Source organism: Zonotrichia albicollis, chromosome 17 (genome assembly GCF_047830755.1).
Source record: "Zonotrichia albicollis isolate bZonAlb1 chromosome 17, bZonAlb1.hap1, whole genome shotgun sequence".
Lineage (NCBI taxonomy): Eukaryota > Metazoa > Chordata > Aves > Passeriformes > Passerellidae > Zonotrichia > Zonotrichia albicollis.
This window is the reverse complement of record NC_133835.1, coordinates 7685951-7708007: the sequence shown is the minus strand read 5'-3', so window position 1 is coordinate 7708007 and position 22057 is coordinate 7685951. Positions and strand designations below refer to the sequence as shown.

At 45.5% G+C, this 22057-nt stretch overlaps 2 protein-coding genes across 7 annotated transcripts; one reads left to right on the top strand and one right to left on the bottom strand.

Annotated features, from left to right (window-relative positions):
• Window positions 1–2: 2 nt before the first annotated feature.
• ELMO2 (engulfment and cell motility 2) lies at window positions 3–19191 on the bottom strand. 6 transcript variants are annotated; one of them, XM_074553786.1, is made up of 22 exons: window positions 18913–19191; window positions 14770–14895; window positions 14595–14635; window positions 14019–14091; window positions 13636–13686; window positions 12491–12672; window positions 11592–11691; window positions 11262–11413; window positions 9030–9108; window positions 8390–8428; window positions 5445–5495; window positions 5000–5122; window positions 4240–4374; window positions 3716–3820; window positions 3528–3636; window positions 2755–2891; window positions 2278–2441; window positions 2083–2195; window positions 1672–1779; window positions 1260–1346; window positions 890–963; window positions 3–331 (listed from the first exon to the last, which is right to left on the bottom strand). In XM_074553786.1, the coding sequence occupies exons 2-22, from the start codon at window positions 14845–14847 to the stop codon at window positions 131–133; spliced, it is 2202 nt and encodes a 733-aa protein (XP_074409887.1). In that variant the 5' UTR covers window positions 14848–14895; window positions 18913–19191; the 3' UTR covers window positions 3–130. The 6 variants fall into 6 exon arrangements, with proteins under 6 accessions (XP_074409887.1, XP_074409888.1, XP_074409889.1 ...); XM_074553787.1 differs by having other exon boundaries at window positions 18943–19191; XM_074553788.1 differs by having other exon boundaries at window positions 18975–19191.
• Window positions 19192–19227: 36 nt separating this feature from the next.
• On the top strand, window positions 19228–21724 carry SNRPB (small nuclear ribonucleoprotein polypeptides B and B1). The gene is made up of 7 exons (XM_005491279.4): window positions 19228–19377; window positions 19490–19641; window positions 20006–20117; window positions 20377–20529; window positions 20885–21023; window positions 21175–21300; window positions 21536–21724. The coding sequence occupies exons 1-7, from the start codon at window positions 19375–19377 to the stop codon at window positions 21571–21573; spliced, it is 723 nt and encodes a 240-aa protein (XP_005491336.1). The 5' UTR covers window positions 19228–19374; the 3' UTR covers window positions 21574–21724.
• Window positions 21725–22057: the final 333 nt, after the last annotated feature.

The following is a 22057-nucleotide window of genomic DNA, read 5'->3' as shown; positions in this document are numbered from 1 at the left end:
GCGGCCAGGAGCGCTACTGGTTATTATTGGAACCGATACAAAAGGCGGGCGGCGCCGGGACCCCCGGGCCCAGCCCGCGGCACGGCAGCGAGCGGCGGCCCCGGCCGCACGGCCCGGCGGGCCCGCGGCCTCAGCCGTAGTGGTACACGAAGTCGTAGCTGCTCGGCTCCTTGGGGATCGGCGGCGGCGCTTCGGGGATCTGGATGTTCTCCAAGTCCAGGAGCCTCAGCTTCATTTCCATGCTCAGCAGCGTGTCCAGGTCGCTCTTGGTCAGCTCACTGGACATGTCCTTCCCCAAGAGGGCGTTAAGCCCATCAATCCAGATACAGTACTGTGGGAAAGAAGGGGTCATTCACGACTCTGGGCATAAACGATACCTTATGTCCAATCTTTCTGTCCATGCAAAAATTAGAGAATTTTAAGACAGGAAACACTGGAGGGAGTTAATATGTAGGGAAAAATCCCACCCCCAGTGGGATTTTTTGGAATCCCAAGTGGGGTGCCCACTTCCATTTTCACTGGAAGTTAAAAGCCTACAGGAAAGTGTGAGCCCATGGTTGCACTAGAAGGACAAGAGTTTCTAGTGTGGGACAACAAATGAAAAAAGTAAACATAATCTAGGCATCATAGGGGGAAAAAAGTAACAGTCCAGACTAGGGGGAATTACTGTGGGATTTTTTTTTTCTTTTTAAAGAATTTTTTCATCCCTTTGTTTTCCCTATAACTAAGGGGAAACAAAGATGGTTCATATAAAGCATCAGCAACATATTCTAGGAATGAACCTGGGGAGAGACAGCCTGCTCGAGTCTCTAATGAGAAGCAACTGATCCTTCTTAATCTCTGAAGTCAATTGCTATATATTCTACTGCTTAACCACTATGTTTCTTACCTCATATTTATTAGGTGCAATGAAGTTCAAGGTCTCATCGGGATCGTATAATATGGAGAAGGCCAATTCTAACACTTCCTAAATGGAAAAGAATCTTTCACTCACCAGCTGAACAGAACATTACAGCACCTTCTGCCTGCCACCCCAGTTCACTTTCTCACACTGGTATTGTGAGCAATTCTGAAGAGACTACAGCACAATCATGCTTACAGCCCCTTGCAGTCACAAAGGAACACCAGGAAAGGGCTCAGACAGGAGATGGGGTTTGTACACAACACACTTGCAGTGGGGGAGATCATTCATTCCTCTTGCTTGCTTTCAATCTCAAACACTACAGCATTAGATATTAATGAGAGTGAAAAGGGAGCACTTGCCTTATTCTGTTTCAGTGCACTTTTCTCCTTCATGTGCGGACAATCCTTCCCTGTGACAATGGCTTTGATGTCTGCAACTGGAACTAACAGTGAAAAAGTAAAACTCCCAAACAAGCAATTCTAACCAGGAAAATACAGAACTTTGTCTTTGCAACTGAACACTGTTTGTTTTTTTAGCTCGTTAGTGCAGTTTTTCCAAAACATATTACCAGTAAGACATCCTTGCAGCTGGCTTTTAAAAATGAACTATCAAGTAATTCCAAGATTTGAAGAAGTTGGGCAAGGACGAAAAGTTGGTATCTCCTAAGTCAGGGCTTCAGCCTTGTGTCTTTCATCTTTATCTAGTATTATATTCAGCCTCTAGACAGCAGAGCAGAGAAGAGTGCACAGCCTGTAGTCAGGACTTACTTTTTTCCTGTAAAGATTCAAATGTCACTTCCCCCTGGGCATTATCTTCCAGGTCTCCATAGTGTAGCACCTTGTGATTCAGAGCCAGGCGACAATACCAGAACCTTTCTGGAACACACACCAAGGGTAAGCTGAGCAAGATCATTCACATAAGGTCTCACAGCCACTATGTTACAGCCTTTCCACCCAATCCATCTGCTCGCCCAGCTCCTCAGCCCAGCTTCTTATTCACAAAGGGATGGCTGTATTCTTAGAAATGCACATTTGTGCCATTCCAAACTACTGGCTGATATGGACAGCCAAGTAACCAGCCTTTCTTTCTGGCAACATGCCTCCTGACTGATTAATTAATTAGATCTTTTTTGCTACAGTTCTTCACATGACAAAATACAGCAGACACTGTCCCCTTACCTTGTCTTCTGCGATTTCCAATTTTCCTAAAGCTACTTCCCTCACAAAGCCTGTTCAGGCGCTGCTGCTTTATCAACTCCAAGATCTCAGGTTGGATTTTCTCTCTCAGCTCCCTGGCAATCAAATATGGAAGAGTAAGCAGAAAATGGAGATAATGGCAGAGATAGAAGGTAACTGATTTTGTTAGGCACGTACACAATAGGTGGGGACTGGAAGTCATCTTGGCTCATTCTCTCAGACTGGCGTAGCCGCAGAATCTCAGAATAGCTCAGGCTGCGCAGTTTGCTCTTGAACTGGTCCAAGGAGTTTGGTTTAGAGGGCAGAGCCCTTGTGATCTGTTCCCTAACAACCTGCATAACCTAAAGAGGTGGGACAGGAAGAAAAACAAGTCACGTTCTTGTTGGCAGCAGAGAATCAGAGCACAGCTCAGTGGCAGCAAAGAACTGACATGGGATAACCAGGGCCAGGACTATCAGGATAGTCGTGACTTTGAAGATCCAGAAGAACCAAGAAGGACCTCAGGGCATTCCAAATAAAAATCATCCTCCCCTACAGCCCACACCAATTCCCTATCATATCTTCTGTGCCCTACTCCTTAACCAAATATACAGACTGAGTGAATATGTGCTGATCTGCCAAAGATTTTACAAAAATATCTCTTCTCCCCCTGACCTTATTAAAATCTTCTGCTGTCGCCCTCATTTCTTTCCAGGTCTTGTTCAACAGCTGGATACAGATGGCAAACAGTTCCTCAAATGCACGGTCATGGGTGAAAAACATGGGGTGATAGTCATTCCTGCCTTCATTGGCTTCAGAAAGAAACAAACCACAGTCATGTGAGCATATTGGACACAAGGTACTAGGAGTAACTAAAGTCCACTACAGTGACAGACAACTGATGGTGTGCAATAGTATTTACTCCAAGAGATTAAGACAGTTCAATAATTTGTCGCTCTACAGATTGTTTGTTGACAACAGCAATTCTCCCCACACTTCACCATGCAAACCTCTGTGACTCATGCCCTTTTCATCCTGGTCCCCCAAAATAACTGCTTGCAGTGTTTCCCACCTTCCTCTGGTGGAATTTCTTACAGTGGTTAATTTTCTCAGAATGCTGTTTTGAAACTGTCAGAGCTAACAAACTTTTCCCAAGTTCATGATGGTTTCAAGACTATTTTTTTTATACAGGAGCCTCCTGAAGCTCTGAGAAGTTGACGCTTTCTGCATGTATCAGTTTTTCAGGAGAACCAGAGTGCACACACCAAAATTTCTAACTTTATTTTGATAATGATGTTATCACTCAGACATCAACTGTGCTAACTCCAAGCTCATACTTTCCTTACATGGCAGAAGTGAGATCAAGGTACAAATGCTTGTGAATATTAGTTTCTAGAAGCATCAGCCCAGCAGCCTGTGAAGCTGGGTAATGAATGAATGGTACTTACGGAGTTCCCCAACTTGCAGGATCTCACAAAGCATCCTGGTGAGCTCAATGGCACTGCGCCCAAAGGGACACTCATGTTTATCTTCTCGGCTGCTGTTCTCCAGAACAATCTACAACAACAGGATGCCACACACACTAAGAAGAGCTGCTGAGGTGCTGGCATATGTAAAAATCAGCAGCTTCACATACCCTGATATAGGTGTCCTGATGAAATTTGGCCAAGTAAAGCATGTTGTCCAATGCCAGCATCCCAGGAGGAGTCTGTGTAAAATCCATGGCTGGATTGATGTGATTCTGAGAAAAGAGTGTGTAGAAAGAATCCAGACAAATTAGCTCAAAGAAATTGTGTGAGAACCTTTTCTGAACGAATTATAAACCACCTGTCCATCAAGCACTGCCTCACATCTATCCAAGAGGCAACCCAGAACACCTCCTGACAATGCTATCTGAACTTTCTAGAGGAGAGGCTGGTTCCAAGTTCTTCATAGCATATATGGTAAGGAAATACCTCCAGAGAATGCCTAATGAACCCTTGCATTTAACCCATCAGCAAATTCATAATGATCTTCCCCAGGAGTGTGAGTGAAACTGCATCTCTAAACTCAGATACCAAAGTAAGGTAAAAGAAACAGCTATTTTTGTTCCTTATTTCTCCACAACTCCTATGGAGATTGCTCAGACTGCCTTGACAAGGTTTACAGTCAGATGCATACAGTGAATCCCAGCATCTTGTAGTCCTTGGTGTACATGGCTTTGCGTTTCTCTGTTCCGCTGCCAGGGACGGTGTTGCTGTCAGACTCTGCATCAAATGCAATTCTTCTCAACTCAAATATGATGTCTCTCTGTGCCTGAAGGACAAAAGGCAGGGAAATGGTGACGTGATCAATTACTGCAGCAGGATTTTCACATATTGCACACTCCTGCATCTCTCCTCAGAGCTCACACAATGAACACAGAGAGATGCCAAGGGTCATGAGCACTATGCACACAAAGAGGCAATCCATTTCAAAATGGCAAGTTTCAGTACAGTAGGTAAAGCAAAATATTTGTTTGCGCTTTTCTTTAACTGCAAGTTTAGTTACAGGCAATTTCTAGTCATTCAGATAATGCCATGGCATTTCTCCTTAAAAACTGTAATACAGCTGAGTAACAGACACCTGAAAAATGACCAGTTTTCCTCCTAGACTGCAAGCAAATGGATAAAATTATGTGCCTGCCATAGAGGTTAAGTAGCCAGTTTGACATCTGGTGAAGAAAGAAGTATATGGCTTTCAGTGCCCACTTACATCTAAAAGTCCCACAGAATGCAGCAGGATGGTCATGAGCATACCCTAATATCAAGGTTGACAATATGAAGGGCGAGTTTGAAACCTTATGTACCATGCACTGCAAATTCCATAGTGCTAGGGAGCCCAGGAATGAGGCTCTTTAGACATTTTATTCTATCAGACCTTCCTCAGCTCTAATAATGACCTGGTCATTGGGATCCATCTTGGTCATCATTCTCTCTTCCAGGAGATTAAAGGTCAGGACCTGCAGGACGTAGAGCTGATGTGCCATTTCTGTTTTAATGGGGCGGTTTCCTCTGATCACATGCTGCAAAATAAAGGAGAGGGTAGAAGTTAAAAGAATGCAAGTAAAAGTTGAGGTATTAACCCTAGGCATATGCCAGACTGCATGTGCATCTCTCTATATGAACATTCAGTTGTTTAACCTCCATACCCCACCAGAAGCATAATTATAATGCTGTGTAAGAGCAGAAAGCAGCATCCTGGTAACTCCCTTTTGAATAAGCTTTACCTTTGAAAGAGTCACTTTTCTGCAAGTGCCCTGAGGGCAGTAGAATTTACACTATACACAAGTGAAACCTCTATTGAGAGGACATTAGGAAGCACTTTGTCATTCCAGACATACTTACATTTAGGATTATAGACCTCAGGTGCTTCTGGGCAAATGCATTAGCCATTTCCTGTTGTGGAATTTAAAGATGAAATAACATGAGTGAAATATAAACAAAAAGCCCACACTATGCAGAAAGGAGAAAATGGAAGAAGCCTATGAATTGGAGATAGCATTGGCACACAACAAAGTGCTTTTCTACAGACCGACAATTTAGCATAGTATCTCACCACAACTCATAGATGCCTTCCCTACAGAACATCACTAGTGTGGAGAAAGCCACTAGCAGAATCAAAGCACAGAAGCAAATTTAGCTTAATGTTGGACATCAAATGGTACTTCACTATTAGGAGATATGGCAGCAGGGAGCACATTGTGCATTGCCCAGGAAAATCTGCAATGTATAAGAGCTTCCTCCAATCAACATTTCACAGCTTCTTATACCAAGGTAAACACCCAAGATAACAAGAGCTATGGGATGAAGGTTTCAGGTCTCCTCCCTCTGAAATTTATTTCCTTTGTCCACTTTATAAAGAGATGATCAGAAGTCAGCTTGAGGACAATTTGCAGAAGCATTTGAATTTACAAAAATACAGGCTAGTAATTTTCATGCTCAGAGGAAAGCTTCCAGTTTCGCTCTTGACTGCATGGCTTCCTTCTCTAGATGAGGAGGGTTTCTTAAACATCAAGTCATGATGACAAACAGTCACAGCAGATGCAAGATGCCTTCAGTTCCAGCAACACATTTATCTGTTACACATTCAGTTACACATTCATCTGCAAAAACCTAACCTGTGCTTTCCTTGGAAATTGTGAAGATGCACTTTCTAACATAGCAGTGATCTCATCACCCCTGCTAGGAGAATGCTAATGTCAAGGTGAATATCATGAGTTTGCTGCTACAAGCAACAACTTTTGGGTAAGAAAAATCTGTTGGGCATTTTATCATCTGGAAGAAGTCCAAAAGAACTGACAGTCTGAGATCTCTCTTCACATTCCTGTGCAGTGCAGATTGAGAACTGGGAGCAGATGTGGAGTCTCAGACAATTGCACTCAATCAGCTGTACATCCTGAGCAATCCAAGACTTTCCAACTGCTCCTATCAACATCACTCTTGACAGAGCAAGATGTCTGCTAAAATGTGTGCATTAACCTTGTTCAGAATTCCTATTACCACTTTTGATCCAGACAGAAACCTCCTGAACCAAGACAGTGACTGACAGTCACGCTGTAATGGCTGCAAGTTCAGCAGGGCTCATCTTACAACCAAAGTGAGTCAGTGCTTGAGTGGAAGGTATCTAAGGAGCATCTAGATGAAGTAGGAGGTGCTTTCAGAGAGAACACACTGCCCTCTGAGTCATTATTTTCTACTACTATTTGTGAGATGTAGTACTGAGAATAGGACAAGGCTCTGTTGTTAGGATTTGCTCATGCATGCCACACAAAGAATCCTTTCTCTGAAGGAATTGGTTTGTACGTGGGATGGAGTTAACAGGTGACTGAAGCAGATAAGAAGTGGGAAGGACAAAGACAATTAAACAATTCTAAACAGCATAGAAAGAAGCACCGACACACATACAGTCTAACCACTGCTAAGAGATCTATGCTCTGCTGAGAGTCCAGTAAAGCCCATTTTGCTGCTTGATGGTCACAGAAATACAGAATGATTTGTGCTGAAAGGGATGTCTTGAGATCACCTAGTCCAACTCTGCTGTTTCAAGCAACATCAAACAGATTTGGCTGCCCAGGCCTGTGTCCAGCCAGGTTTTTAATATCTCCACTGATGGAGACTACAAAATCTCTCTGGGTAACCTGTTCCAGTGTTGACCACTCTCATATTTATGTTGTGTGGGTGTGCACATTTCATGTGGAATTTCCTGGGTTTTAAGCTGTGCCCACTGCCTCTTGTGCTGTCAGTAACAGGAGTCACAGCTGAGAGGAGTCAGGCTCCCTGTTTTTTATTCCCTTCCATCAGACATTTAAACACATAAAGCCTCCCTGAGTCTTCTCTTCTTAAGGCTGAGCAATCCCATATCTCTCAGGCTCTATTCATATGGAAGATACTCCAAGTCCCTTAGACAAGTCCATGGCTCTTTGTGGTCATTTGGATTGTATTCAAGGGAGGGGGAAAAAAGTGAAAAATCCCTTGGAATTTTGTTTGCTATGAAGTCTACTATCTTTGCTGAATTACCAGCAGAGGAGTATGATTTTTCTTATTTTCATGCATATCCATTTCTTATTTTTAAGCATATCCATTCATTTTAGAAATTATGTAACATTTATTGAGATGGCAATTTCTACTGTGAAGGTGCTGCATCCTTGAAAAAAGTGGAACATTCTCTGTGCCATGCAGAAAACCAAAAAACCTACCAGTATCTCAATAGAGAAGGTTCCAAATCAACCTATTAACAAGAATGGTGATTTCCCTGGAGTGATCAGAGGGCAAAAAACATTCTTACACTACAATTACCATAAGGGAGAAGTAACAGATTAGGCAGAATTTATGCTCTAGTCCCCAGTAAGCATCAAGTTTCGTGACTGCTCTTCACAGACAAACAGCTCTATCTTTAGAAGGATGCAGCTGGATATGAAACTGTCATTAGCACAAGTGAGATTTGGGCTATAAGCTTATGCTGCAGTAAGTTTAAGGAGATTCAGATTGCTAAAGGACTTTTTCCAGTTTTACAATTGGTTCACCTGGTCAGTCTTGCAGAATCAGTTTCCTTTTATGACCATCTGTATGACCTTGTGTGCACAGAAAACCCTTCAGGGTTTCTCCTGCTACTGGTTCTTCTCCCCTGCACAGTCTGAGTGCATCCCCAGGAGTCCTCCCACCCTTCTCCCTAGGTTCATCCACTCTGAGGCTGTGGGCATCATCCCTGGGATACAAGGAGGCACAGCTAGAGAAGAGCTACCATGCCTACAGTCCCCTACATGACCAGCCCCCAGGCTGCAGTTACTTACAGTGATGGGCAGGTCTAGTGGGTTAAGCAGCTTGTCCTGCTGGCAGAAAGCAAAAAAAGGCACAAAGAGAAGCAGACAGGATTTAGCTTGGAGTCCAGGAATAAGGCACAAACAGGGCACTAGAGAAGAAAGGCTTAACACAGCAAAGCTACACAATACACACATATGCACATCTTGCAGGTAGCTGAGATCTTGGGAGCTTCCTCAGAGCAGGGCAGTGTTTCAATTCTCATGTTTGTCAGCAGGAATATCCCTCTATGACTTAAGAAATGTCCCTTTTTGGGGGAGAGGGAGGTGGGTGTTTCTTTATTAAGTACATACAGCCCCAAGGAGTTTACTCAGCCTACATCTCCCATACACAATTAACTTAAAAAACTTCCCATGCTGTCTGCAGGATTACTTTCTGTTTCTGAAGGTCTTTCAGAATCCTCTCTGAGCATGTCCTAAATATAGATGTGTGTGCTCCAGGACACATTATTAATGGGACGGTACTTTTTCTCCTCTGTTGCCATACTGAAACAGGCACTTAAGTTCTTGGCAAGGTCTGAGGTCTACCTTGCCCAGATAATGTGATTTCTGAGGCATAAAAAGCCAGGCAGCCACCATCACTCAGGTTTAAAGTCAAAAGGCAAGAACAAACCTGTCTCTTGTCCTCAGGTGCCTTCAGGAAGAGGGCATTGATCAAGGCAATGGCATATGTCTGAATCTCTTGGTTTGAGCTGCAGAAACAAAAAAGGGGAGGTTTGTAATGCAACAGGCAGTACAGAACATTAGAGCTTTACCTGCACCATGAGAACACTGACTACAGCAGTTGTGCATTTTCAGCAGACAAGCAGGACTCATGTAACCCATGCTTATGATGTCCAACTCTTCAAAAGGCTTGCAAAAAACTGTCAGAGATTTCTGACTGACAGGTTCATTATCCAGGAGGCAGAACAAACTGCAGCCAAGCACCACCACAGTTTGTTTCCAGTGCTGAAACTATCTCTGTAAAACCTGGTTATGGTACAGTCTGCTGCATGGACACAGCTTGGACCTTGCATGGAGCAAGTTTTCTCCCCTATGCCAATGGAAGCCACCAAAATCAAATGGAACTAAGGGGAAAGAATGCTTCACTGCAGAGCTCCTTCAGGTAAAGGGTGCTTAGCCCCTTCCTAGGTCACACAGAGCATGTGCTTATACTTGTCATGTTTCAAACTAGCACAAAACTAAGCTTCTAAATGTCAATGTTATTCTTTTGTCCTCCTCTTGATATTCTGTCAAATGCAGGTTTGTTTCCTGCAATACTCTAACTCTTTCTGGGGGTGGACCTTGGCTGTCAAGTCACTCTATCCCTCAGCCTGACCCAGTGCACTCCTGCATCAAGCTCTTCTGATGAACACAAGTCCAGTGTACCACCTAAAAGAGTATGTGTGCTTGAATATACTTAGTTTTTAAATTTTTTTTTTTATTTATTTAACTATACATGTAGAAATAAAAGATCTTTTCATAAAAGATCTGAAGCCAATACTTCTTTTAGCTTAAATACCTATGTTCCTCACTTTGACATATCTCTGGATAACAACCATATTCTTTCTTCTATTGCTCCCTTCCAAATCTTTTTCATTTTGGTCAATCTGCTGTACTTCAAGCATGCAAATCTCCATGCACCATCCTAGGTTCTCCTTGGGCCTCCAAGCTGCACAGGTCTCTGAAGTCTGCCATTCACTTTTGCTCTCCTTCTCAGGGTTTGTTGCTCTTTTGACAAAGCAGAACAATTTTTTAGGTTAGTTTCTCCTCTTCTAACTCATCTCCTTTGGACTTGTTTCCATGGTCATGTTCTTCCAGAATATATCCTCTGTTATGAACTGTTCCCTCCTGATGGCCTTGCCAAGAAAACCACCAGCAAATCCTGACTCACCCTCCCCCTCCCCTTCCAAAATATTCCCTGCATGGATGCTTTCTTAAGTGACCATTTGTGTTCTGGAAGCATTTAAACACAAGTTTCTGTCTTGAACAAAGATAATTTGCTTAAAAATCCTGCACAACTGTGTTCAATGTGGATCAAATCTGTGTTTGACTAAACCAGAAATCATAAAGCTGAAAGAACATATACTCTCTGCAGAACAAAGCTGCTGGGGTGTTCAGGAGAACTTGTTTACCTTTTCTGTTAACCAAATTCAAATGTATAAACATTCCAAGCATGCAGTGACATTGATGCAACACTTTGTTTGCACTATAATTTGGTTAAACTACTGATCACTGATTAAAGAGCATCAATCACATTCAGAAATGGTGCTTTTCCATACACACAGAATTAAAAGGCTTGAGAAAAAACCCAACCTGTTCAAAGCTCTAACAACTACATGCAGCTTTTTTATAATGAAGAGTAGAACTGACCTAGACAAACAGCCCTAAGAGACAGAAATTAATTTGCCAGTTTGTTTGGAAAGGGAGGAAAATGAAGAGAATTTTTAATCCCTTCAAGCAAGAAAAGCAATTGTTTTCTTCCTTAGTATGCAGAACAAAACCCAGAAGATGATGAGCTCTTAGATTCTAGTGGAGATAATTTAAAGAGGGGTAAAAGTGACAGACAGCCGGACCTTTGGGAAGTTATTCTAGTGAAATGCAGGTTTGGTCCTGGCACTGAACACACTTGGACAATTATTTAAAGCTAAATATCATTGTTCAACATTCATGTGCCCAAGTTCTTACAGAACACAGAACATATTTTCCTAGGATCATACTTTTTAAAAAAAAACATTTGAAATCTTAAGTTGTCATATTGGTAATGCAATCGTTAAGTGTTCCAAATGTAAGAGGACATATTTTTAAATAAACAAATAGTTTATAAAATAGGTATAAATCCCCCCATTGCTGGATGGACACTCACACTTGCAGGTGGGAAATGAGCTGCCCCACAGTGATCTCCTCTGCAATCTTCTGGTACAGAGTCTGGCTGTTGAGCACCATGCTCTCCAGGATGGCCAGGGAGCGCTGCAGGATGGACACGTCCACCATGGGCTGGCTCACGTACCCTGCAATCTGAGCACACAGCAGGTCAGCTGCTGCCAGCAGACACTTGTGGGGACTGAGGGCTCACAAAGGGGGTGCACTGTGCTCTCAGACAGCACTCAGCTTCTCAGAGTCTTGTGCTCTTCCTGGGAGATGCATTAAAGCATGGAAAGAAATAATATCCACTCTCCCCTCCACCCAAACTCACCTGTTTGATGAAGGTTATTGAGACCATGTCCCAGGAGACAATACCGTGGTCCATGAGCTCCAAGAAGGCAGTCAGGGTGAAAGCCAACATCTCACTATAACTGAGAAATTGAAGAATTCAGTTACAAGAGATCTGCTGGCAAGAAAAAAAGCCTGCCCAAGCTGGATAAGAGAAAAATGTCACCACTTTCTCCCAATAACACAGTGTGGCACCTGGGGGAGCAATAAAGTGTATGCATTCATGCAGATAATTTTACTGTTTTGTGGAAAGATATTTTATTTTTCCTGGTTACAAGCACAAATTAAAATTAGCAGCAGTAAGTCCCTAGTCCTGCCACCAGAGACTCACAATCACCAGGATCAGTACTTGGCTACTCAAAGGAGCAAACACGTTTCCACATCAGAAAAGAAAATAAGGGAAGTTAATTGTCCTCTAAATATTGGGACACCTGACTTGAAATAAAATGAAGGCACAGCATGAGTTGTGGAAAATTTAATACATAACCACAAGACAGAAAGATAAAAGAGACTGAAGGGAAGATTGCAAAAAATGCCAAAAATGTATTAGTTGCTAATATATAAGAAGAGCTATAAGTGTTATTACAGTAAGTTATCAAGACTTTAAAAGTACTTCCCAAGGAAATATAACAACTGCAACAGAAAATCCAACTGAATTCTTTGTACCATAGTTCACTGTGACTGTGCTCGAGGAACCTTCCACAGCAAATCAAGACTGTCTCCTCTTCTGCCTCATGAGTTTAGCAAATGACTGGAAAGATTTTGTCTCCACAGATCAGCATTTGCTCTAAGGCTGTGAAATTGCTTAATGCCACTTCAGCAAGCAAAATGAGCCCCTTATTTAAGGCTTTCTCCCAGAGCCCTGGAATAAAGGAAACTTACTGGGATAGAAGCTTTGTCCCACTCTCCACCAGCCGAGTCAGCACTGTAATCCCTTCCATGTTGATGAACTCTGTGGCAAAGGTGACGTCTGCTGAAAGTTTGGCCAGTTCCTTCATGGCATCCAGCCTGGCTTCCATGCTGTGGGACTGGATCCTCTCCATCAGCTGGCGAGCTGCCCTGGACTGGCAGGAAAGAGGGATGGTGCCAGTTACAGAGCAGGCACCTGCAGGCTGAGTCCTGCCAGCATCAGCATTCTGTCAGAAGCCCACGGGTGGGCAGGGAGAGCAGAGCTGGGCTAGAGATAGCAGCAAAGTCACATTCAGTAGCTGCAGTCAGCAAGTCTAAGACAGACTAAAAAAAGGCTTCTCTCAGCAACAGTTGCAGCCAAGCAGGAGGTGAGTAAAATGCTGGTTTGCATGTTAGAGCAAATGCCTGTTTTCTCCTCGCTGAGGTGAGTGGAGGTGGGTATAGAAATATGGAGCAACACCATTAAGGAAATACAATATTGATAAAAAGTCTCACAGATTCAAAGAGAAGCATGATCTCATTTTGTGTATCCACAAGACATTCTGTAAGATTTCTCAGACACAGATCATTATATCCTCTTAATTCCCTTTTGCCCAAGTACCTTCTCCCAGTCCCACTCACCCTCAGCTCTATGCCAAGAATTTGCAGAGAAAAAGGCTTAAGAATTTAAATAAAAAGAAAGCTGAAAAAAATTACTATTGAAGGCACAATAGCAATAATTCAGCAAAAACAACCTCCTCTTCATCAAATTTGTCTCTACTTTAATTTTTTGCATTCAGTTGCTGGAACTGTTGCTTTCTAACTGACCATGCTAAATGCATTCACATTGAGAATACATTTGTCAGTGTTTCACTGCATCCTAATCTAGGAGAAGCACTAAAACTGCAGACTGGATTTACTGACAGGAAGTCCTATAAAAGGCAGAGCATCCAAAGGAAAGACACACACCACAGGCAGGAGGGAAAACAAAAAGTGTGTGTCTCACTGCGTGGAAGGGCCCACAACAAAGGTACCCACCCTGAAATTTGGGGAGAAGGAGAAAGAAAAGCCAAGAGGTAAGAAACAGCCTGCCACCCATGGAGAGTTACTGAGAAAAAGGGAGGTGAGGAGGCATTTACCGGGGACACTGCCAGCTGGAGGATGGTCCCATTCTTGATGTCACAGCGAGTCTGGAAAGAAAACCCAAACTTAAACTGTGGAAAAGTGGTGGAAAATAACCCAGCTGGATCTACAGTGCACATCTGCATGCACAGTAAAGAGGCTTCTATGCCACACAACCCCACTGAGGGTACTGAATTTGAGTGCCTGAGTCCCCACACCCAGGCATGCAAAGAGAGCAGTGCAAAGCTCCTCTGCTGAATGGCACCATTTGAATCTAAATCTCTCTGAGAACAGAGATGCTGCTCCTCAAGGATTAGTGCAGTATTGTTCCATGACTGTAGTCCAAGACATTCTGGACTCTCCCCCAGGGTTATCACAAACTGCTGCCTCTCACACTGACCTGCTCAGTGATGTACAGCTGAGGACCATCAGCATAACGCAGCGTGTAGTACTCAGGGTTTGGCAGTGACCACCTGGCAGAGGAAGAAGAGGGGTACATTAAGCATCTTTGTCCTCTTTCTTCTAGCTGACCATTAGGAAATGGAGCTTGATCCCAGGAAGTTGCAAAAGAACTTTCAAGCAAAGCTTTAGCAGGGGAAATCAGGTCTCCCAAAGAGGAGAGAAAATTCCTCTTGAGGACAATGTGGGACTTCAGCCTACTCTAAATCAACTCTGTGGAATACCTGAACAGGCCTACACTTCAAGAGCAGCAGGATGGGCCAATCCTCAGAGAAACTGACCCTAAGGCATACAAATGCACACACTAAGAATTGGAATAAAAATGGAAGGTCCCCATTTTCCAGGAGATCCTTTTCTTCACAATTCAAACCCCAGCCCTTTCTGTGGCCCAAACCAGCAGCAGGCAGCATGGACTGTGCTAGCACCACATTGACAAGCAGCAGACTTCCACAGTAACCCAGCAAGATTTGTCAGCAGGACAGACTTTCTCCACAAGGATTCCCAGAGAACTACTCACCCATCACAGACCTCCTTGATGATGGATGCAAGAGGCCTTTTCTAGAACAGAAAGAGAGTCCTCAGAAGCCGTGTTCCTCTCAACCAGAAAGGAATACTGCCCATTTCTATGCTTCCCACATTCCAGTATCAACGCTGCGGCGCCTTTCCTCCCCCATCTGGTTACCAGGTCTCACCTGATCTATTTCCAGCAGCTGGGCATTGGCACCTGGCCACTCAACAGCCACTTTCACAATGTCTGAAGGTGGTGGCATTGCTCCAGACTCCTCCAGGTGCCCTTACAACAGCATACACCTCCACACCTGTTAAGAGAAAGGACAAGTGAGCATCTTTCTCTGAAAACCATTTCACTTGCTACACTGGATCTAACATCAAGCTTTGAAACAACTAAGCTCCGCCTTATGGTTTCCTGGGCCTGACAGGGACAAAGCACCCAGTATTAGCAGAGATAAAAGATTCACACAAACAGCATGTTATGAAATTGCATGCCCAGCTTCATCACCTGAGAAATACTTCTGAGAGCTTGTTGGGGCACTCATAAGAAGGGTCACTGATCAGCAAAGCCCCATCTGCCACCCACTGTCTGTACTGGCAGCTCAGGGTGCAGGATTACTGAAGCAGCAGCTCCCTAGGCTCAGCTGTAGGTGACGGCAGGAATAGACTGCCCAGGTAGCCTCCCTCCCATGGGCTCATGTTTACTCATGCCCCATACAAATTTCTCAGACAACTTGATCCACTCAGGATACCAAACAGGCTCTTTGGCAAAGCTAGCTTTATCCTATTCCCTTCCTGTAACATTGTAAATCCAAAACATCAGCATCCATCACAGAAAATAAGGTAACTCAGCATTTGCCCTGGAAGTGTACCTTTCACTCCTTTATCTGCCTTTCAGAGCATAAGCTTGTGTTCAGGGCTTGGTCCCAGTCAGTTGTCAGACACAGTGGTTTGTGCCCAAAAAGTTGGACTATGTGACCTTCTGCACTCCTAGGACAGCCAGCCTTGCTCCACTCTATCACCCCCCACCACCTGGGAAGTATCTGGCAAGCCAGATTCAGAATTTCACAATATTCTGGAAAGCCAACCCCAATTCACAGAGATGGCTACAAGTGAGTACTCCTGGCCTTCTCTTTCTGTTTGAGCACCAATCCCTAGAGTGGCTTGTATTTTCTTAAAACTCATTAAATGGCTCTTAAGAGTAAACACATCTCATTTAGGAAAGTGCCAGTCAAGTTAGGTTCAAAATAACATCTCCAACCTTCCAGATAAGCAGCACACATTGGCTGACCTTGGAAAAGCAGCAGACTCAGGGCACCAAATCAGGGCAATTTCCAGTATGCAACCAGTACTCCCCAAAGAGCCCAATTTGTATGACACCCCTAGATCTGCAGGGTTTCCATGTATTAAATCTAGAAACAGGAAGTTCCCAAATGCTGTGTGATTTCCACTCACTGTTCTCCAGCAATTAAAGGCTATGATGACCTAAACTGAAAGCCTGAGAAACATCAGTCCTGTGCAGAAATCACACACTCAACATCCCCAGTACCCAGCCTCTAATAACTGAACAGGTAATTACCTCTCCCACGAGTGAGCCAGTCACAACCAAAAAACATTGAAATCTATTCAATGTCCAAGACACAACAAATACACAGTGTAGAGACAAGGCTCAAAGATTAGTCCCTGAGAATTAAGAACTGAATTTGTAACTTTTTAAACTAATTTACCCATGAGTAATTATGCATGAGTAATTAGCATCTAATTACCACTTTTCCCTTCAGCCTCTTGCAGTACAGTCATAGTCTTTCATTAGGATTGCAAGTGACAAGTTGCTACTGAAAAGTACAAGAAAATACAGCAATTTATATGCCAAAACAAAGATGTCCAGATTACTAGAGGTAGAAGCCTTTACAAATCTCTAACTTGTCTTTTCCCACTCAAAGAACATGCCTCATTCAGATAGGGAAGTGCCCATTAAAACAGAAATGCTGATACGAGGGGAAATCCTGCAGAAATTATAGAACATTTAGGTTGGAAAACACCCTTTAGGTTATGAAGTCCAACCATAAACATAACACTGCCAAGTCCACCACTAAATCACATTCTTAATAACCACATAAATGTGCTGTTTCATGCCAAAAAAGTACTGCAGAGGCACACAGCACCTAGAGGTCATGCACTCTACCTGCAGCTCCCCTGATATCCTCACCACCAAAACCAGGGACCAGCCAAGGTGTATGGCACTACCTTGGTATCTCCAAAAAAAAAAAGGTCTCAGCTTCATACAAATTCAAAGTAACTCACTATGATATTTAACACTTATTTCTGCCCCAAATTCCTTCCATAAATGAGCACCCACTCACGACTGACAACCATGCTCCCTATTCCCATCAGTATTCAAGGCACAGCAAATACACAGTGAAAGAAACAGAGCTTCAAGACTCTGAGAAATATTTTCAGGGTTTTTTTGCACAGAGCAGACACCACAGGTATCTCTACCAAGGCAGAGATTTGAACACCAAGGTGACTTGGCTAAGGAGAACCCAGAGAAGCAGGAATTAAAAATTTAAAAAAACAGGAAACTTTTTAGAACAGCCTTGGTCAAACAATGCTTTGAAGGACCAACACAGATCGATAGTTCAGCAGGAGCAGCTTTCTAGAAGAGCATAACTGGACCATGAATACAAAGGGTACTTCAGGTCAGCCTCTTAACGTGAGGCTGCCTGCCAAAAGCGTGCTTTGAAAAGATCTCACTGTGCATCTGCAGACATGAGAGGTGTCAAGATGTTTGGTTTTACAATGGATATTTTGCAGTGCAACAGTGACAGAGCTGATAAAATTGTTGAGAAGCTCTTGTGAAGAGGTACAGACCATGGTGTTGCGTCATTGTGTTTACCAGTCACTCACTTATGTGCATGCTCTCACAGCACATTCTTCTCAACACCATGTAAACAATTCCTCACAATTTGTACAGAGAGACAGAAGCCAAACTGAAATCCATCAAAAATTAATTCAGTCTGCTTCTGCAGAGTGAGATCTGTCATGTAAAGCTGTGGCGCAGGGCTAGCTGCAGGGCAAGGAAAAATCAGCAGAGCCACTAAAACCACACTATTCAAAAGACTTCTGAGAAGCTGCAAGCTAAAACAACTACAGTATTTTAAGCAGAATTTCCCTATTCACAAACTCAATCTTCTTTTCATTACAGATAGAGAACAAAGTGTGCTGCACACAGAATGAAAATGAGGAGGATGAAAGAACATTCCCTGAAAAAGAAAAGCTGCCTGGTAGAATCCCTCAGTCAACAAGCAAATAGCTGCAGCTTCTGAAACCTGTAGATGCAACAAAACACCCTTGGCAGTCCTCAGCAAGCCCCCAGATGGTACCAACCAGCCAAGCTAAAGTTGGAAGTGACGTTGGCACAGGGACTAATGGGACAGGTGGGCAGAGAAGCCATTCCTTGGCCAAGCAGCATGAAAAGGTAGGAGATAGCAGAGTCCAGCCTGAAGGCTATGCAGTATTCTATGCTACCTCACACACCAAGCAATGAGAAACATCCCTGTCTAGATAAAGCAGAGAAGCAAATGGCTCAGATTCCCCGCCTCTGGAATCTTACATTGCTCCAAATGCCTTCCGTGGCTGCACTTTGGCGGTAAAGCACTACGCCTATGGGCCCTGGAAACGTACATTTCAACACAGCACGACAGAGACCGTCTCTTGGCAAAGACAGAAACTGATAGCAACGAGCAAAAAGAGAACTGCTTTATTATTTTCAATCAGTCAAGTGACTTCAAAGCCGCCAGCTAGGCGTCAACCCCTGAAGCTTGGCCCAAAACCCTGTTACAGGAATTAAACAAGAATTTTTCAGCTAAGCCCTGGCCGCGCTGTGCCTCGGCTCCCGAGGCAGCACCGGCCTCGCCCCTCTCGGTGTCTCCGGGGGTAGCGGGGGCGGCGCACTGGGCACAACGGGACCTACGGGAGCAGCTGCTCGGGCCGTGCCGTGCCGGGCGAGGAGCCAGGCCGGAGTGAGGGCCGCGGGCAGGGTGGGCGCGGCGCCGCAGCGCGCCCGGGGAGGCGGCAGTCCCGAGGCGCTCCGCCGACGGCTGCGCTCCGTGTCCCTGCCCCTATCCCTGTCCCTATCTCTACCCACGCCCTCGCCCGCCCGCGCTCCCCCGGCCCCACCGCGGCCGCCCCGCGTTCCCGCGGCCCCGCCGAGGCGCTGCCGGCGCTGGCACCGCCCCTGGGCGCGTCATGCGCCCGCCGCGCTGCCATGGAGACCGCGGGGACCATGGAGACCCGGCCCGGCCCGACCCGCCGCCCCAGCGCACCCCCTGCGCAGCCGGGTCAATGCCGCTAACCGAGCGTCCCACGTCCCCGCGCCCCTCCTCGCCTCCGGGGCCGCCGCGGCGGGGCTCACGTCAGTTCCCCGTGCCCACGGTGCCCCGCCTCCGGGAGCGGCTGCGAGCGCCAGGCGCCGGGCGTGCGGGAGCTCATGCAGGGCAGCCACTCGGGCTGGCGCGGGGCTCTGCGGCGGCCGCGCTCGGCTCCCTCCGCCCCGGCAGCGAGCGCGGGGCCGCGGAGCTCTGCGCAGCCCCCGCCCCCGGGCGCGCCCCGCCCCGGGAAGCGCGGCCGCGGCGCGCCGGAACGGGCGGGGTCCGCGCAGCGCGGGCGGAAGTCGCGGCGGCCGCGCGTAGGAGCTTCCGCCGGGGCGGGCGGGGAGCGCGGAGCGAGGGAGCGCGGCGGGAGCGGCGGCAGCAGCGGCGGCGGGGGGGACACGGAAAGCCGCAACCATGGTGAGCCGGGCGGGCCCGCGGGGCTGGGGGCCGCCGGTGCCGCGAGATAGCGGTGCAGCGAGCTCCGGGCCGGGCCGGGCCGGGCCGCGGGTAACGCGGCGCTCTCTTGCAGACGGTGGGGAAGAGCAGCAAGATGCTGCAGCACATCGACTACCGCATGCGGTGCATCCTGCAGGACGGGCGCGTCTTCATCGGCACGTTCAAGGCCTTCGATAAGCACATGAACCTCATTCTCTGCGACTGCGACGAGTTCCGCAAGATCAAGTGAGCGCTGGGGGCGCCCCTAGCCCGGCCCTCATCGGGGGGGCCTCGGGGCGAGAGCCGGGACAGCGCTGGGGCAGCGAGTGCTGCCGGCTCCTGCAAAAACCCTCATGGGTTTAGTCTCTTTTGTCAAATCCCCAAACTGCCAAAGCTTATCGGACCCTTTGTTTCGGTTCTTTCCAAATAGCCAACATATGAGATGCTATTTGTAGCAGTTTAGATTTCTCTTTGTACTTCGTTTGTGGCATATAAAAATGTGTTCATCTCTGGAGAAGCAGCCTAGTAATATATTCTGTTGCCAGCTCAAAGAGCAGTATTCATTCATTCTGGTTTTCCTTCTGTTCTGCAATTTTTTTTTTCTCCCCAGACCTAAAAATTCAAAACAGCCAGAACGGGAAGAGAAACGAGTCCTTGGTCTTGTGTTGCTGCGAGGGGAAAACCTGGTGTCCATGACGGTTGAAGGACCACCTCCAAAAGATGTAAGAATGAGTAGAAAGTTAAAGAAAAAAGAAGAGAAATCTGATGAATTTACTTCTTTGCAGGGGAACACTGCTATTGTATTGTTGGAGACTTACAGATCTTACAGATGCTGTTGTAACTAGGTCCAACAAATTTCTCTGCAGGAAGCTCTAATTCCTTTATGGGCTGGGACATTTCATTGGACAAAGGAAGGCTGTGGGCATCTGTAGACTCTGAGGATTTCTGATAAATCTTTCTCTTTGGGGGCTGTCTTTTCAGACTGGAATTGCCCGCGTGCCCCTTGCTGGAGCTGCTGGAGGACCTGGTGTTGGGAGAGCAGCAGGGAGGGGAGTTCCAGCTGGTACTCCCATGCCACAAGCTCCAGCAGGATTAGCTGGCCCTGTCAGAGGAGTGGGAGGACCATCCCAACAGGTGAGATACTATGACCCCTGTGGCTTTTATTTTTTGGTACCAGTGTGATGCAAGAAATTGGTGTAGTGGAAGAACTGTAATCTTAGTTTATTACCACAAAGTTTGAGCCTGGTGAGGCTTTTTTTGGTACTAGATCTCCCTAGGTATTGTCCTGTACGACAAAAGAGGGTTGAAAAGTGTAGCTTTTCACACGTAATTCAAGTGGTATCCATGGAATTGTATTACAGTTTGTAGTGTTCTTTGGTAAGTTAAGAGAAGACTGGTGTAATTTCTGAAGGGGAATTTCAATGAGATTTTTTAGTTATTATGATAAAGCAGGTTCTATTTTTTCTGAGTCTCTTTGTTTTGTCTACAGGTGATGACACCCCAGGGTCGTGGAACAGTTGCAGCTGCTGCTGCAGCAGCCACTGCCAGCATAGCAGGAGCCCCAACTCAGTACACACCAGGGCGTGGGGGTCCTCCCCCACCCATGAGCAGAGGAGCCCCTCCTCCAGGTAGGAATTACTCTGTAGAGCTCATGTTTTGTTGCAAAATTGGTGATAAAATTTTTCTGATGAATATCTGGTATTGTAGGATATCCTAATACCCAGCTAGTGCCTTGAATATTCAGCTGGATTGACATGCTTGTTTTTTCTCTGGCTTAAGGAATGATGGGGCCTCCTCCAGGCATGAGACCACCAATGGGCCCCCCCATGGGAATGCCTCCTGGCCGAGGGGCTCCCATGGGAATGCCCCCCCCAGGCATGAGACCACCACCCCCGGGGATGAGAGGTGAGCACAGACGATCCCCGCTACCATGGGGCTCTGAGGAGCTGTAATAAAATGTTTGAAGGGTGATGCATTCCAGTGTCTCCCTAGCTCTGCTAGATGTCAAAGTGCTTTGGTGCCAGAAGGGGTTCTGTGGCTACTTTGAGCATGGGGAAATGTTTTTGGTTTTGGTTTTTTTTTTTTTTTTTTGTTTAGTGTTGCTGCTTCTTTTCTCTTCAAGTCTTTACTTTATTCCCAGGACCCCCTCCACCTGGCATGCGCCCCCCAAGGCCGTGAGAGTTCTGTGATGTACCTCTGAAATGGGAGAAGACCAAGGAAGGGGATACACTGAGCAGTACCACCTGTCATACCTTTCCTATGTATATTTTATATCTGCTGCTGGTGATGTTTGACCTTTTTAATAAAGATGGAAAACCTAGTACTAGGAGTCACTGTTGTGCTGGTCTGTTTGTGTCAAGAGTGCAGCCATTACTTTTTACTGCTCCACACTGGTCATCCCAGAAGAGCAGGCTTGAAGAAAAAAAGCTTAATTTGTATAGACAGAAATGACCAGTTCTTTTGTGTTCCTTACAGGAATTAAAGCATAGCAATGAAATTTAACAAGGCTGATGGAAAAGGAACAGATTAGGAGAGTGGAGATGGTAAAAAATTAAAGAAACCATATTTGTGACGGGTAGTTTGAAAAACTTTTTTTCCTGTTATAGAAATGACATCACAAAAGTATATGAGCAAAACTTTATTCAGTTTTTGCCTTAAGTTA